At 45.8% G+C, this 15,355-nt stretch overlaps 3 protein-coding genes across 13 annotated transcripts in view; 1 reads left to right on the forward strand and 2 right to left on the reverse strand.

The window, feature by feature from the left end:
- Window positions 1–6,848, forward strand: part of Cnot1 (CCR4-NOT transcription complex subunit 1) — an 80,856-nt gene extending 74,008 nt beyond the window's left edge. For all 7 annotated transcript variants that reach the window (XM_013354169.2, XM_005345549.3, XM_005345548.3 and 4 more), the window contains exons 44-49: window positions 774–947; window positions 1,931–2,080; window positions 3,122–3,302; window positions 5,210–5,342; window positions 6,232–6,366; window positions 6,514–6,848. In XM_013354169.2, coding sequence (XP_013209623.1) covers window positions 774–947; window positions 1,931–2,080; window positions 3,122–3,302; window positions 5,210–5,342; window positions 6,232–6,366; window positions 6,514–6,592 — 852 coding nt within the window. In that variant the 3' untranslated portion in view covers window positions 6,593–6,848. The remainder of the gene's footprint in view (window positions 1–773; window positions 948–1,930; window positions 2,081–3,121; window positions 3,303–5,209; window positions 5,343–6,231; window positions 6,367–6,513) is intronic.
- Window positions 6,849–6,918: 70 nt separating this feature from the next.
- Setd6 (SET domain containing 6) lies at window positions 6,919–11,078 on the reverse strand. The gene is made up of 7 exons (XM_005345555.3): window positions 10,640–11,078; window positions 10,417–10,558; window positions 10,104–10,298; window positions 9,853–9,973; window positions 8,859–9,039; window positions 8,621–8,763; window positions 6,919–8,480 (listed from the first exon to the last, which is right to left on the reverse strand). Exons 1-7 carry the CDS (start codon window positions 11,007–11,009, stop codon window positions 8,163–8,165), a joined length of 1,470 nt encoding a protein of 489 aa, XP_005345612.1. The 5' UTR covers window positions 11,010–11,078; the 3' UTR covers window positions 6,919–8,162.
- A 929-nt stretch (window positions 11,079–12,007) lies between these two features.
- The window catches only part of Ndrg4 (NDRG family member 4), a 36,876-nt gene continuing 33,528 nt past the window's right edge, over window positions 12,008–15,355 (reverse strand). For 3 of the 5 annotated variants that reach the window (XM_026789629.1, XM_005345556.3, XM_005345558.3), the window contains 2 exons: window positions 14,577–14,615; window positions 12,008–13,828 (listed from right to left, as the gene is read on the reverse strand). In XM_026789629.1, coding sequence (XP_026645430.1) covers window positions 13,674–13,828; window positions 14,577–14,615 — 194 coding nt within the window. In that variant the 3' untranslated portion in view covers window positions 12,008–13,673. The remainder of the gene's footprint in view (window positions 13,829–14,576; window positions 14,616–15,355) is intronic. The other 2 variants (XM_005345557.3, XM_005345559.3) reach the window with 1 other exon arrangement.

Here is a 15,355-nt window from a genome sequence, read left to right on the forward strand (position 1 = left end):
GCTCTGTAGACCAGGCTGGTCTCGAACTCACAGAGATCCACCGGCCTCTGCCTCCCGAGTGCTGGGATTAAAGGCGTGCGCCACCATCGCCCGGCGAGATGTTTATTTCTTGAGGCAGAGCCTTACTATTTGGCCCTGGTTTGCCTAGAACTCAGATCATCCTGACTCGTCTCCCTTTTGCTGGAATTAAAGGCGTGTACTACCTGATGTCTTTAATAATTTCATAATAAGATTTTCATGTACAGATGTACCGTTTTTAAATTGTTTTTCTGTGGCACTGGGGATCAAAACCTAGGACCTTCTTACAAATGCTAGGCTATCTCGGGTTGCTAAGGAGTTCCTACCACCTATTTATCAGAATTGTTGAATTTACTAACTTGTCAAGAACTAGCTAGCTTTGATCTAAGCAGCAAGTGTTTTTTAATAAGTTTTTCAGTTGATGTATTCCTCCCTTTTTTATATACCTTTCTTTGATTTTGTTCATTCTACAGTTCTCTTCTAGCTTCTGGGGATAGATGCTGCATTGTTGTGTTGTTTTTGTGCAGAATATATTATTGCCCTTTATTCATGGCTCCAGGTCTTAAAGCTAATTTTTCATGACTTTTACATGTAATTATTTTTATGCTCTTAACAATATTTATTGATTAAAGCCTATAAATTTTTTTTAAATGTTACTAACATATACTTTTGGCATTTTTGACCAGAGTTAAAATTCATGATGCGGGTAGAAATACTGATTTCTTAGTGTGGAACATTTTTTCCTTTTTATGTAGGGTACTCTAAGAGTGCTGCTAGTTCTTTTGCATGATTTCCCAGAGTTCCTTTGTGATTACCATTATGGGTTCTGTGATGTGATCCCTCCTAATTGTATCCAGTTAAGAAATTTGATCCTGAGTGCCTTCCCAAGAAATATGAGGCTCCCAGACCCATTTACTCCTAACCTGAAGGTAAAGTTTAAATAGATGGAGCATGGTTGTTTTGTTTTGCTTTTGTCTTTCAACTTTAGTTCTAATCTGTGTATGTATGTGTGTGAGCGAGTCTGTAGAGGCCTGAGTAAGGTAGTAGATCCCCTTGAAGTAGAATTAGAGAGTGAGCTGGCATGTGGGTGATGGGAACTGAACTCAGGTCCTCTGCATGAGCAGCCAGTGCTCTTAACCATTGGGCCACCTTTCACAGCTCCAAAAGGAAAATTTTTTTATCTTAATATTTCAGCCCTTTGTTAAGCAGCCTATTTTTAAAATTATTATTTAATCCTCTCCAATCAATATGTATGTGTGCTTTAGGTAATGATACTGTTCGGGTAGCTAATTCTGTTATTAATCGTGATACGCATGATATTGTGTCTGAATATTGGTTTATACTATTTTTCTGGTTACTGTTTCTCATAATTTTGACATTAAATTTAGGTATAATTATTGAATTCCAGACTAAATGTTGAACTAGTCCCATGCTGCATAGTTGAAGAAGAAACTAATCTTTGCAATATCTGTAGCTCACAAGTTTCATTGTGTATGTGTTTAAATTGTTTAAGGGAAGGGACCACTTAATCATACCACCATTTGCATAAATAAATACTAGCCTTTTAAATTTGCTCTTGGATCTATGTTAAGCCCCTTTCAAGTACATTTTACAAAGCATGTAACGTTCTCTTATTTGACTGGGGCTTCTTTTGGTGGCTGGAGTTCTTGGTGGTGAGTGAGGAGTCTTCCATCTGTACTGATTTGAAATCAAGACAGTGCCTAACAGTGCAAGTTACAGCATAAAAATACCCTTTAATTTCCCTTCCTAATAATGTGAAATTTCTAATGTGTGGTGTTGACCATCTGTGTGCAAGTGTCCTAACTTTTTTTAGAAAGCTGTCCTAACTTTTCTGTCTTAGGTGTGAATTGTTAATTCTGTGCTTGATTCCAATTCTTGCTATTTGTGGCAGGTGGACATGCTGAGTGAAATTAACATTGCGCCTCGGATCCTCACCAATTTCACTGGAGTGATGCCACCTCAGTTCAAAAAAGATCTGGATTCCTATCTTAAAACTCGATCCCCTGTCACTTTTCTGTCGGATCTACGCAGTAACCTACAGGTTAATTGGTTTGACTTAATTTGTTCTCTGCTCTGTCTTTGTGTGCACTGTACATTGTGTGTCTAATTTAGAAACATTGTTGAAATTGATTGAATTTGGCAATACACACCTGTTTCTTGGGCATTAAGGCAGACAGATCACGAGTTTGTGGCCAGCCTGAACTACACTGGCAAGACTTCACCCCCAAAAATACACCCATCCCTATATACACACCAAAATATTGTCATACCTGTTCATTGGGTGACCTTAACTGCGTTATTATATACTTTACTAATATTTTATCATTGACCCAGTTATAGATGAAACCACTTGGTAAAAGACATTACTTTCTGTAAGCCCTGGCTTAGATAGATAAAGGGATTGCAGTTAAATTTCCTTTATAGAGTGACTTGAAGTAGAATTGACTTTCCAGTGTTAGCACCTTGTGCAACAACTTCTTATAGAAGTTGTGCTTGTTTTGAATGGTTAAGTTTTATTTTATAGCTTTCTTTTAAAAAAAAGATTTATTTATTGATTTATTATGTATACAGCACAACATTCTGCCTCCAGAAGAGGGCACCAGATATTACAGATGGCTGTGAGCCACCATGTGGTCTCTGGGAATTGAACTCAGGACCTCTGAAAGAGCAGCCAGTGCTCTTAACCACTGAGCCATACATATCACCAGCCCCTATTTTATAGCTTTCTAATGTGAAAAGTGATACAGTATTTGGTTTCCTAAAGGAACTGACTGGTTCAATCACTCTTAGGGCAACTGTGTATTTGTATAGCTCACAGTCCTGAGCACATTTCTTTTATTTAAATCGCAAAGAATAGCAAGACCTGTGTATCACTTCTAGAGAGCCTTTAGATGGGTTGAGAAATAGTGCTGTGGGGCATAGTAGTGTACACTTGAATCTCAGCACTGGGAACCAGAGGCAGGTGGATCTCATAGTTGGAACCCAGCCAGAGCTATGTTATGAGATCCTGTCTCTGGAAAATAAAATATAGTAGTGCTAGTCAGTTAGTTCTTTGGTAAAGTGTTCTCTTTTGCCCCTTTAGGTATCTAATGAGCCTGGCAATCGCTACAACCTCCAGCTTATCAATGCACTGGTGCTCTATGTAGGGACTCAGGCCATCGCACACATCCACAACAAGGGCAGCACGCCTTCAATGAGCACCATCACCCACTCAGCACACATGGACATCTTCCAGAATCTGGCTGTGGACTTAGACACCGAGGGTGAGTGAAGCTGGCCAGTTTGCATCGCCAAATTCTCCGTACTTTGCCACAGATAAAAATTGCAAGAATCTAGAAAATTTCTTTAGGCCACACTTAAATGAGACACATTTTGCCTCTAGCAAACAGAGCCCACCTGAGTAAATTTTGCTATAAATAAGTTGTACTTAGCCGGGCGGTGGTGGCGCACGCCTTTAATCCCAGCACTCGGGAGGCAGAGGCAGGCGGATCTCTGTGAGTTCGAGACCAGCCTGGTCTACAGAGCTAGTTCCAGGACAGGCTCCAAAACCACAGAGAAACCCTGTCTCTAAAAAACCAAAAAAAAAAAAAGTTGTACTTAACGCTATTATTTTTTATCTAGAATTCTTCCCAAGCTCACAGGCTTTATGTGGATGCAGTTGTCCTTGTGGGCACCATTTGTTGACTGAGTTTTCTGTCCTATCTGATCCTGCAATCGTTAAGTCCCAAAGAAATCACACGGAGTCTACATTAGTTATAAACTGATTGGCCCATTAGCTCATGTTCTTATTAACTCTTATATAGACCATTATTCTTGTCTGTGCTAGCCACGTGGCTCAGTACCTTATTCAGCGAGGCAGACACATCTTGCTTCTTCTGTGGCTAAGTCAGGACTCTTATTATAGGGTTTTTTTTCCCCCTTAAAGAAACAGTTAATAGTGTGGTTCCTATGACTTTTCCAGACATCCCTACTTTATTCTCTCCCCTTTTCCCATTTTCCTTGTATTGTACTTTCTCCCCCCCATCCCTATCCCCAGCAGGGGTCCTTTTTATTTTTCTGCTTTTTACAGTTACTCCATGATATGTACTTATCTCTGAAGATGTGGAGCTAAGAGCCTGGAGAGAGAGGGAGGGGGGGAAAAGGAGAACATGAGATATTTGTCATTGCTCATCTTAGTGAGATCATTTCTAGTTTCATCAATTTACCTGCAGAGTTCATGGCTTTTTTCCTTTTGGCTCTTGGGAGTATTAGCAGCCTGAATAAGTGGCCCATAGTGTAAATGTACATTTTTATTACTCATTCACTGGTTGAAGAACATTTAGGTTGTTTCCATTTCTTAGTTATTATGAATAGAGCAGCAGTGGACATGGCTGAGCCAGTGTCTGTGGAATAGAATGTGTTCTTTGGGCATATGCGAAGGAGTCGTGCGTGTAGTTGAGTCATGTGACAGATATCTCCACATTAACACTCATTGTGTACTTTAGGGCTGTTTTAACTTTGCTACATATCTTGAAAGGATAACTATATTTGATTTATAGATTGGTATTGCTTACCTATTTTCAAAAGGTACTTGAATGTAAAAGCAAAGTTTAACAATTGAACATTGTTATATTCTTTAGGTAAGTTTAAGGATCCTTGTGATAGCTGTACAAACAAGATAATCAAATCCAGATAAGAAGAGATCGATTGCTCTCTGGACATGTGAAATATTCTGGATTTGATACCCCCATCCTCTGTTATTCTACCAGTATAAGGATCTTTAGGGGCAAGACTCTAAAGATAAAGACATTGAGGTCAAGGCTGTTTTCATCATAAGACATTTCCTTCATTGTGCCTATTTCAAGTCTACAAAGCAGTTTTCCAAGTGCTAGATGAAATAGACTGTTTCAGCTGGTTGGATAGTGAGGTTTCAAAAACAAGTATGTAAGAATTTTGCTAATTCATAACATGGAAAGTAATTTTTGATAAACCCTACAGAAGCAAAAAACGGTGGGATCCAGAGAACCACTAGGAAATGACTGAATTAGAATACCCTTTACAGATTCTGGTGTCATCCTTGCACGAGGGCCATGCTAATTCTTTTATCAGTCCCCTTCAGAAACAGAAGCAATTGTCTCCCGTATTAGCCTTTCAAGAGTGAATCCTAAATCAAAATTCCGTAATTTTTTAGGCCGATATCTCTTCTTAAATGCAATTGCAAACCAGCTGCGATACCCAAACAGCCACACTCACTACTTCAGCTGCACCATGCTGTACCTTTTTGCCGAGGCGAACACCGAGGCAATTCAGGAACAGATCACAAGGTGAGATTTATTGTCAAGATGCCTTAAAAGGGCCCTGAATGGAGCTCTATACATTCCCAGTTCAGCTGTCTTACACTAAAGCATGTCTGGAGAATTACAAAAGAAGTTGGTATTGACAGTTTGCTTTGGGGTGCTAGGGACTAGTTCACAATAACTGCAACATACTTGGTGGCAAGTATGTATCCAGTGGCAGTAGCATTTGTATACAGATTCTTGAATAATACAGACTTCCTTTGTATGTATTTCCTTTTTTAAGGTTTTAAGGAGAGCTGCAGTAGGATCATACTGTTTTCTGTTGTTTAAATATGTATAGGATTGGAAATTGGTACATAGTACAGTGAGGTACCTTAAAGACTTATTTATGATGGGTGTGATGACACACGCCTTTAAACCCAGCACTAGGGAGGCAGAGGCAGGTGGACCTCTGAGTTCAAGGCCAGTCTGGTCTACAAAGTGAGTTTCAGAAAGAACAGCCAGGGCTACACAGAGAAAACCTGTCTCAACAAACAAAACCCAACTTTAATTCACCTGACTAAATGCTAGGACTCATGCATCTGAACTGTGTTTATTGCATGGATGACAACATACCATTTTGTTTGTAATTATGACTAAAGCTGCAGCAAAGGCTTCAGTCCTTAATCTTTGCCCCCAGGAAACAATGAAGTGAGAATAAAGCAAGCATTGCAAGTAGCAGGTCACAGTATAATCTGTAAGCCAGCACTTGTAGCCACATAAAGAATTCCACCCATTTACATATGCTGTATTGTTTAAAAAATTCTCTTATGCTATAGTATTGTTAAAAAATTCTAAGTGAATTAATAGAGAAAGAAGAAATGGAGGTATAGTTAATTTGTTTATGTATTAATTAACCCTTCTATCCCCCTTTTAGGGTTCTCTTGGAACGGTTGATTGTAAATAGGCCGCATCCTTGGGGTCTTCTTATCACCTTCATTGAGCTGATTAAAAACCCAGCATTTAAGTTTTGGAACCACGAGTTTGTACACTGTGCCCCAGAGATTGAAAAGTGAGTTTAAAATTATTTAAGTACCTAGCAGGGAAACAGAAGGGGTAAAAAAGCTTCTGATTTGGGTCTATGAGATAAAAGGCAGTTATAACTGATGCACATTAAGCTATCCTTAGGCCTAAATTTGTACTTGTCTTCACTTTCCAGGTTATTCCAGTCTGTTGCACAGTGCTGCATGGGACAGAAACAGGCTCAGCAAGTGATGGAAGGGACTGGTGCCAGTTAGATGAACTGTATATCCCTTGCCAGAGGCATCCTCGACCTTGGTTCCACTGAACCAAGTTCATAAACTGAAGAATCCTTTCGGCTCCTCCTGACTTTCCCAGCCCTTTGGTTCTCGGGTGTCTGCCCCATCAAATGCTGGGGTTGGCCTCTTGTCTATGTGGACAAGTTCCAAAGTTTAAATGCATTTTTTTTTTGACTCTTGGCCAAAATTTAGAAGATGCTGTGAATATCATTTTGAACTTGTGTAAATATATGAAAGAGAAAACTTTTGTCTGAACTTCTTGGGTGTGTGCAAAGTGTGTCTAAGGGAAGTACATAAACTGGTATCTTGCAATAGAAGCAGTGATGGCATGTTCTTGGCTTGAGCGTAGCTCAGAAATCTTCTGACACTTGTGCATTCCAAAGAACAGCAAAACATTACATTCATGTAACACTTTAAAAAAAAGGTAGTGAAGCTTGAGAAACAACTTAAGTCGTTAAAAAATGTAGGCATGCTAGACTCTAATAGCCTGAGAACACAGGACAGTCCACAATTGATCCACGGGATTTGTTTGCCTTTTCGCAGGGAAGCTGGGCCTGCTTTTTGGTCCTAAGGGAGAGCATAGCTGAAGAGGAAACCACCTCTCATCGGGCTTCCTGTCACCATACTTAGTTAAATAACAAGAGTCAGATGGACTAATGCAGTTGGTTTTTGTAAGGATCTTTTAAGTGTTCTGAGAACAGGTCCATGTTCTGTTTTGTAGCCTTTTAGTTCCTGGGCCCTACCTCAGCTTTCTTGTATGTGTGAAGACCCTAACCATAAAGTCATGGCATGCACGGCAGTCCACCGCCTTTCTCAGTAGCAGCTGCTGCCAGTGCTGGTGAGGACAAAGTAGATAGCCCAGTCTCCCAGGAAATAATAATCACTTCTTGTTGAATGATCATATTTTACCGTTACTACTTACTTTTTTTTTTTTTTAGAGTCAAGGTCCCTACTACTTTGCAGAACAAATTATCTATCTCTGACCTCAGCTTCCTGGAGGCTGGGATTACTACTATAACCATGCCTAAGGAAATTTTTGTATACCTTTTCTGTTTCAACAGGGAGAAATTGTTGGAGCAAGAAAATCTGTAGTTAAATGAATTCAGTTTAGGTTTAGGCTTTTTGGTATGAATAAGTAGTGTTTGAAACAAACACTTATAATTTGCCTTGCTGAATGAAGCTTGGATGTGACACTGAGAACCAACTCGACTGCTAAGCAGACTGAAAGTGCAGCAGAACCACCTGCTATGCTTCAGTTCTCTACAGGAGATGACTTCAAAAAGGCTCAATTCATATTTATTAAATTTTATTAAAAATCTGAAGACATTAGTAAAAATAGAATGCTCTTAACAATTGGCAGCGAGTCCCAAATGCGCTAATCTCAATCCTAAAATGTCAACATGTAACTCTTGCCTTGGATTAATCCTAGTTTACCTTCAGCTACTTTTACAGGCAACAAAACACAAGCTTAAACCCTGTCTCGGGAAAAAAAAAAAAAAAAAACAAAGAAAACAAAACACAAGCTTAAAAGGTTCTCGCTGCTGGTCATTCAGGGAAGCTGCTCATTTGTGAGTTCCAACAACTGGTGTAAGATCATCTTTTGACCATAGCGGACTTGTAAGGCTTGCTGTTCCCGCCAGCTGAGCTTGGCGTAGACCTCCTTATTACTAAGTAAATCTTGATCAGTTTTTAAGTCTGTGGCATAGGTCTGTAGAGTCAACAGAACACTGTCTCGAAGAAGCCGTCTCCATGCTACTTGGAGCTTGGGAATGTTTGTGATTTTCAAACCGTCCTCTTCTCTTTCTTGCTCTCCCCGTCCAGCCTGGACTTTATAGCCTTGGAACTCCTCGGCAGGCATGCACAGCACCTGGAGGGAATGTGGGCCCTTAGTTAGGATGTGCTACTCTCTGGGGGCTTCGACAGATACATCACTGGAGGAAAACTGAGTCCTTTGGTCTTGAGTTTGGCTTTTCTGAATACCAGCACCCCATAACTGCCAGCCTATACCTTGAGTGTGGTGGCTAGTTCCTCTTCAGTCAATACCTCCTCACGACCAATCACAAAGGCTCCCTCTGTCCCTACCATCTCCAGTGTACACAGGAAATCCCAGCGTTCACACAAGAGCTGCCTTTCAGCTTCATCCTTGGCTCCTGTGAAGTAATGGATGAAAACGGGAGGAAATAACTCCAGCGAACCAAATGCTGTCAGCAAAGGCATCAGTGGAACCTGGGGCGGGCAGACGCACCCTGCAGTGCAGCGTCTCGGACTGTCACCATCTGAATGTCAGCGGTGTCGTCTGTGTTGTCGGGATAGGGCTCAGCAAAGCCATACATATGAATCAGTTGCCAATTAGCCATCTGCCCATATGTGTTGAAAATCTCATGACCTTTCGGAATGGGCTGAGTAGCTACCATCCGGAGATAATCCTGGGATAAAAGGGAAAAGCTGGGGCCACACCTTAGCCCCCACCAGCCTATGAAGAGTACTTCGCCCTTAGAAGAGCCTATTTGACTGGGCTGAGACTGCGTTCAATCGTCTACTGTTAAACCCTCCATTATAGAAGGAGGTGAAACCAATGTTACAGGTCAGCTTCGCGTACCAGGTGCATCTCTGAGTAGTTACCTACACTTAAAGGTCACTACCTTTAAAAAAAAAAATGTTAAGGTCAGGCCTGGTGATGCACACCCAGTGCTTACCAAGTAATCTCTTGAGTTTCAGATAGCCAGGGCTATACAGTGAAAAAGAAGTTAAACTTCATGTCAGAATAGTAGAAATAAGTGAAAGTCACATATGCCAACAAGGTCTTAAAGTATAAACCAGATGTCTGGAGTTAACGTGGGCCCAGAGCCTTCAATCCTGTCTCAGCAGTACAAGATTATCGTGTTAAGCCACCAGGCTCAAACCATTTGCTAATTGCTAGTCACATACAGGTGTGTCTTAAAATGTTACATACAGAATCAACACTACGGTGGGGGCTTCCTCTGGCCATGAACATTCCACCTCTTGAAAAGTACTGAATTACTGCTGTTCCACGATGCTCACCATGGGGCCTGAGGTGACATGGCAGAGCGGGCAGGTTTTTGGTGGCCTTAAGGTGTCCCCGTACCATTTTACTGTAACTAGATAGCAAAAGTACACAGGAGAGTAGCTAACCTCATCTACTCATTTTCACGATAGTAGGAAAATGGAGCCCAATGATTTGACTCAATGCATATAACCAGGCCAAGGGGTTCACTCACTGCAGAGTACTCTAGATTGGCATTGTGGCTGGCTATATGGTTTAGTATGTCTGCAGCAGGCACCATCAAGGGGGAGTTGGGCTCCTTTTCATCATCCTCTTCCTCCAGTGGTTCTTGGAAGCTGCCGCAGAGAGAACTCAGCTAAGGCACGGTCTTGGGTGAGGGACCTGGATCACTCACTGTTCTTTCCCACCTTCTCCCGCAGTAATGGCTCTAAAGGCGAGGGTCTGCTCTAGGCTTTAAGCACTAACCTATAAGCCATTACAAGGGCCACAAGCTGGCGATAGAGATCCAGAGAGCGAACAGTGGGGCTGAAGAAATCGGAGTGAGCCTCCATGAAGGGCAGGACGATGGAATAGTATTCACTGCGGATGTTCACCAAGTCCTTCTCCACGGCCTCCGGGACACCTGTACCCTTTAGGAGACGCAGCCGCTCCTCCTCTGGCCTGCAAGGACAACCCACCCAGGGCCGTTTACAACCTGCCACTCTGATGCTGCAGGTATCCAGTGCCCTGAGCAAAATGGTTGAAACAGGTTCTCCCCAGCCCTTCCCTTGACTCTCACCAAAACATGGGATGCTCCAAACGCCCCAGCTCTGGCCAGAGCGCGAAGTAGGGGCTCCAGAGTGAGGCTGGGGCTTGCAGCTCGTGGAGCAGCGCCAGTAGCAGCGGCACCCATCCCGACAGGCTCTGCAGCGTACCTCGCTCTAGGGAAGACGCCAGGTGAACGCCCGCCCCGGCGCGACACCGCCGCCAGCCTCGGAACCAACCCTCTGCCCCTTACCCACCTCGCTCCAGCAGGCCGCTGATGGAACAGGTGTGGGGAGACAGAAGCACCGAACGCGGCACTGCGAACAGCAGCTCCCCCGGCTGCACACTCTCCCGCGCCACCATGCCATAGCCGGCCACCGTGCCCTGCCGGCTCACCGCCACCTTGGGACTCAGCTCCAGCCCCACTCCCGCGCACCAGCGCAGGAAGCCGGCCACCGCATCGCCGTCGGGCTCGCCCCCGCTGGGTCCCGCCGCCAGCGGGGAGAAGCAAGTGACTTGGCAGCGCCCGGGATTCGGGAGCGGCAGGGGCGCGGGGGTGGCTCTCAGGACCGGGGAGGCAGTGGTGACCGGCGACCTCGACCGCGCGCGCTTGGCCGGAGCAGCCATACCGGGAGGCGCCGCGTCCTCCCTGCGCTTCCGGTGACGCTGGACGCGAGCGGATGGGGCGGGGCTCGGGTCCCGGCGCCGGCGCTGCGGGTTTAGGAGCTGCGCGTCCGCGAGCACACGGGCGAGCTCTGTGCTGCCTTCACCCTAGTTCTGGGCGCGTTCCCGACAGCAGAGTGCAGAAACAAAATCCGGTTTCTTCCTGGGGTCTTGGCTGCTGCGCGGTAGTGACCGACCACTGGTTAGCTATAGCCAACTATTTCACTGACTTGTGTCGATTACAGTTTGCACGTGGGTTTGAAGGGGCCTGAAGGTTTTCTACATCTAATACACACACACACACACATCCGCAGTTGCTAACTTACTCGTTTTTCATCTGCATAGAAATGATAGGCTCTTTAATTTTACTTGCTTTTTTAAAAACAACTGATACATCGGAAGGAGTCAATATCAGGTGAATGAACAATGGAACAAATGATTAGACATGGAGAAGTTGGCAATGTAATTCCAGTACTTAGGATGCTGCGATGGGTTCCTGTCCAGCCTAGGCTAGAGACTGTTTCTCAAAAGCAATAAAAACCAAGCAAAAGAGTGGCGTGCCGTTGCTTTGAAGAGGTCTTCCTGCCTAAACTCTTTGTTCAGCTGTGACCCTGAAAAACTAGTGTCAGGATCAGTAAAATCATGTCTCAATCAGGGTATATAGCCTCATGATAGAACCTTGCCATGTGTGACCACCCTGGTTCAATTCCCACCACCATGAAAGGGAAAACAAAAGCTTGGCAGGGTGGCCTAACACCTAGGAAGCTTAAGCAGGACTTCTGTGAGTCAAGACCAGCCTGGGCAACAGACTGAGACCATGCAACTCTCACTGCGCCCAAAATGTGTGTTAACTGGCACTGAAGGTAGGCAGAAACCATAGCTACCCTCCACCCACCTGAGCCCAAGGCAGCTAGGCAGCCAAGCAGTTCCAGCCTTCCACGTGACAGGAAACACCACATTCATATGATTAACTTATTTATTAGTTTTTCTGCACAGTTAATTTTCTACATCAACGAGGGTGGTTTTTTTTTTGTTTTACATTTTGTCATCTCAAAATCACTGATCAGCCACCAGAATACACAAAATTAGGCTCTTAACTTTGTACAGAGAGGAAAGTAATGAACTCCAATAAAAGTTCATCTTGACCAAAAAGGAGACAATCACCAATTGGGAAACCAGACACAGGAGGGCCTGATATATATATACATACACACATACATATATATATATATATAATGTATAGATATTTATAGATACCTTGAGGACACAGCAGAGAGATGTCCGATACTTGAAGTGCTGTCTACAGTAAGGGATTTGAATTCTACCAGCTTTACAATCACATTCAACACTCACGGGAGCATAGGAGTGAACACAACCGGGGACAGAACACACTCCACTGGACTTGAGAGCAGTCTAGAAATGGCTTACAGTTACAGAAGGGGGTGGCCTGTGCCATAGATACCTGGATGTAGGTGTCCTTACTTCAGAACGCCCACACGACAACAAACACACACAGCTTCTCTTTCTCCCCCCCGTTTGGGGGTTACAGTGGATGAAACCAGTGACCAGGCTGAAGCTCTGGTTTCTGGGCTGTGAATCTACCTGGTCAGATAGTGGACAGGAAGACAGCGTAGCTGTGGGCTCTGGGAGGCGAGATTGCATCAAGAGCCTTAGGCCTCTACACCTGTGTTCACCTCAAAACCCCACCCATCTCCCACCCCAGGACCAAGCACGCTCCAGCCCCTCCAGCAGGCAGAGGTCGCGGGATCTTTCAGTCTTGGACCAGATCTAACGAGTTCACTTCTCCAGTGATGTCTGTGACACACTGGCCCAAGTTGACCAGGGCATTGCTACAAACACTCTTGGTTGAATCTGAGGACAAGAGCAATCTCTATGGACTCAAGTACCTTCGGGCTCCCAAGGGATCACCATGAAGTTCTCAGAGGCTACACACAACACACAAAGCAATCTTGACCTTTGCCTCAGGATGGGACCTGGCCCTGGGGTGACAGAGTATGGGGGTTCCTGCCCTCAGTGTTCTCCATATTCTGTCTCCAAAGCTATCCTGCCCAGAGAGCACCAGGAAAATGGCTGTCTGCTTAGAGCGCCCTCTTGTGGCTTCCATCCTCATGACTGTCACCTGTACTATCAGAATAAGTGTGCTTGCTACAAGGGTTATAGAAAAGGGACCCCCTGAGGGTTAGGATTCTCCATTGGTCTGACACCCACTCACATCAGAGCCTGAGCTCATCACCCACCATCTTCAAGTCCCACGCTGTCTTCACATCTGCCAGGCCCAGGGGGTGGGCCATATTCTTTCTTCAATACTGTATCCCATATTCTGCCCCCACCCCAGGGCCATGGTAAGTAGGTGACAGGAGCCATATCAACCAGTGAACATGGTGAGAGAAATGGGAGTGGATCCGGCCAGCCCCTCACACCGTCGAAGACTGTCCTGCTGCACTGTCTAAGGTGGATCCCCTCATTTTTTTTTTAAGTAAAAGAGAAGTAACCCCATTTCCTCCCCTTCGCTCTCACAAAAATAAACTAAATGGAAGATGAGCCGGTGCAGAGATGGCAGTGGGACCTGGGGGCAGGAAAGCAGGCGTCTTGTGCAGGACGAGGACTTCAGCAGGATACCTCCATGGTGTGGTTGACCTGGCCCATCGCCTCACTGCTCTCTGAGTGGGCGCAGGGCTGTGGGCGGCTGCCATCCACAGAGCTGGCGCTGGTGAGGGAGGCGGTGCGTGAGCGCGCAAGGCGGGTCATGCTGGCTGAGGGCACTGTGGACAAAAACAAAGGGTCCTGAGGACAGGCAGGGTGGGTACCAGCGGCAAGAAAAGGGCAAGGCAAGCAAAGCGGCCAGGGAGACCCAGTCCTGCTACAACACAGAGGCCCATCCCAAGCCGCGGTGCTGGCACTGGCTCCATCAGGCATGTAGAGCCAGCAACAGTGAGCAGGTCAGATGGGGCTGCAGCCAGCAGGGTCCTAGGTCCCAACAGCTACCCAGAGCCATGGAAGGTTAGGGCAGGTGTTGATTAGGCACTTCGGGCTGGGTAGGAAGGCACTGTGCGGCCAACTAGACCTTTATCCAGAGAGTGACAGGGTAGGAGGCAGGACTGCTTCTGTGAAGAACACAGCCACAAGCCCTGAATCTTGCTTCTGCTACTGTAGGTGAGGCCAGTCCACCTAGGGGCCGGGCCAGGGACAGGCATGACACCCGCAAAGGCTGTGTCTGAACTTCTGTTTCTAACTCCCAAAGCGTTGGAAGCCCCACAGCCCATGGCAACCTAGAAACAAGACACCTGCTCTGAGATCAGCCAGCGTCAGGTTCCCATACGGGACGGTGCTCTCTGCAGACCAGGGTCCGCAGAGGAGCAGGGGATTGATCCACTGGGGCTTTGAACTGAGCAGGACACAAGAAGATTCCAAAACCACGGCAAGACACAGTGTGGCTGCAGCATCGCAGTGGAGCGGGGGAGGGGGGGCTAGGCAGGGTGTCCATGCAGCAGGAGAGGGGCCATGGGCTACCTGCTCCTCCACTCAGCCTTCGGTCCTTCAAGTGTGCAACTAAGAGAGAAGACAGCCAGAGAGGGCAAGGGTAGGGGAGACACAGAACATGGTGAAGATTGGGCCAGCCCAAGGGCATCAAGATGGGCCAAGATGAGACACACAGACAGGGCAGGGCTGAGCCCATTCAAACGGCCGCTCATGGAAGCCACACAGCAGGCTCAGGATTCTCGGGTCTCCCTCTTCTCCAGCCCAGGCTGTGATTTAAGCCTCCGTGGGCCACACCCTAGACCTAGCGCCCTCACCGTTCTACCAGAACTCAATCTTGTACAGAAAGGGGAGGAGGTCGTACAATCTCCCAAAGCCCCTCCGACTCCCGGGAAGCCCAGAGATGCACGCTAGTGTCAGCAAGTGTTGCTCCTTCTTGGCCTTGCAGATGTCTGCCAAGCTCCAAGAGTGCATGGGGCCTAGATTAGAGTTCTGGCTAGTCCGCCCTGTCAGCCTGTGCCCTTTGTCTGCTATTTCCCCATGGGGCTGGCAGGGTGGAGGGCTATCCTATTTCTGTCCCAAGGAGGTATAGGCTCCAGAGGCTGAAGTCTTTGGTGGAGGGCACCAGATTGAGGAGAGCGATTCACCCGGAAGTTGCGTGTTGTTAAGAGGGGACCAGAGGTCCCGGAGGCACACAGGAGCTGCCAGAACAACTCATATTCTCTCTCTCTCTCTCTCTCTCTCTCTCTCTCTCTCTCTCTCTCTCTCTCTCTCTCTGTTTAGGTCTACTACAATACGACCTTCCTAGTTTC

Source organism: Microtus ochrogaster, chromosome 4 (genome assembly GCF_000317375.1).
Source record: "Microtus ochrogaster isolate Prairie Vole_2 chromosome 4, MicOch1.0, whole genome shotgun sequence".
NCBI lineage: Eukaryota > Metazoa > Chordata > Mammalia > Rodentia > Cricetidae > Microtus > Microtus ochrogaster.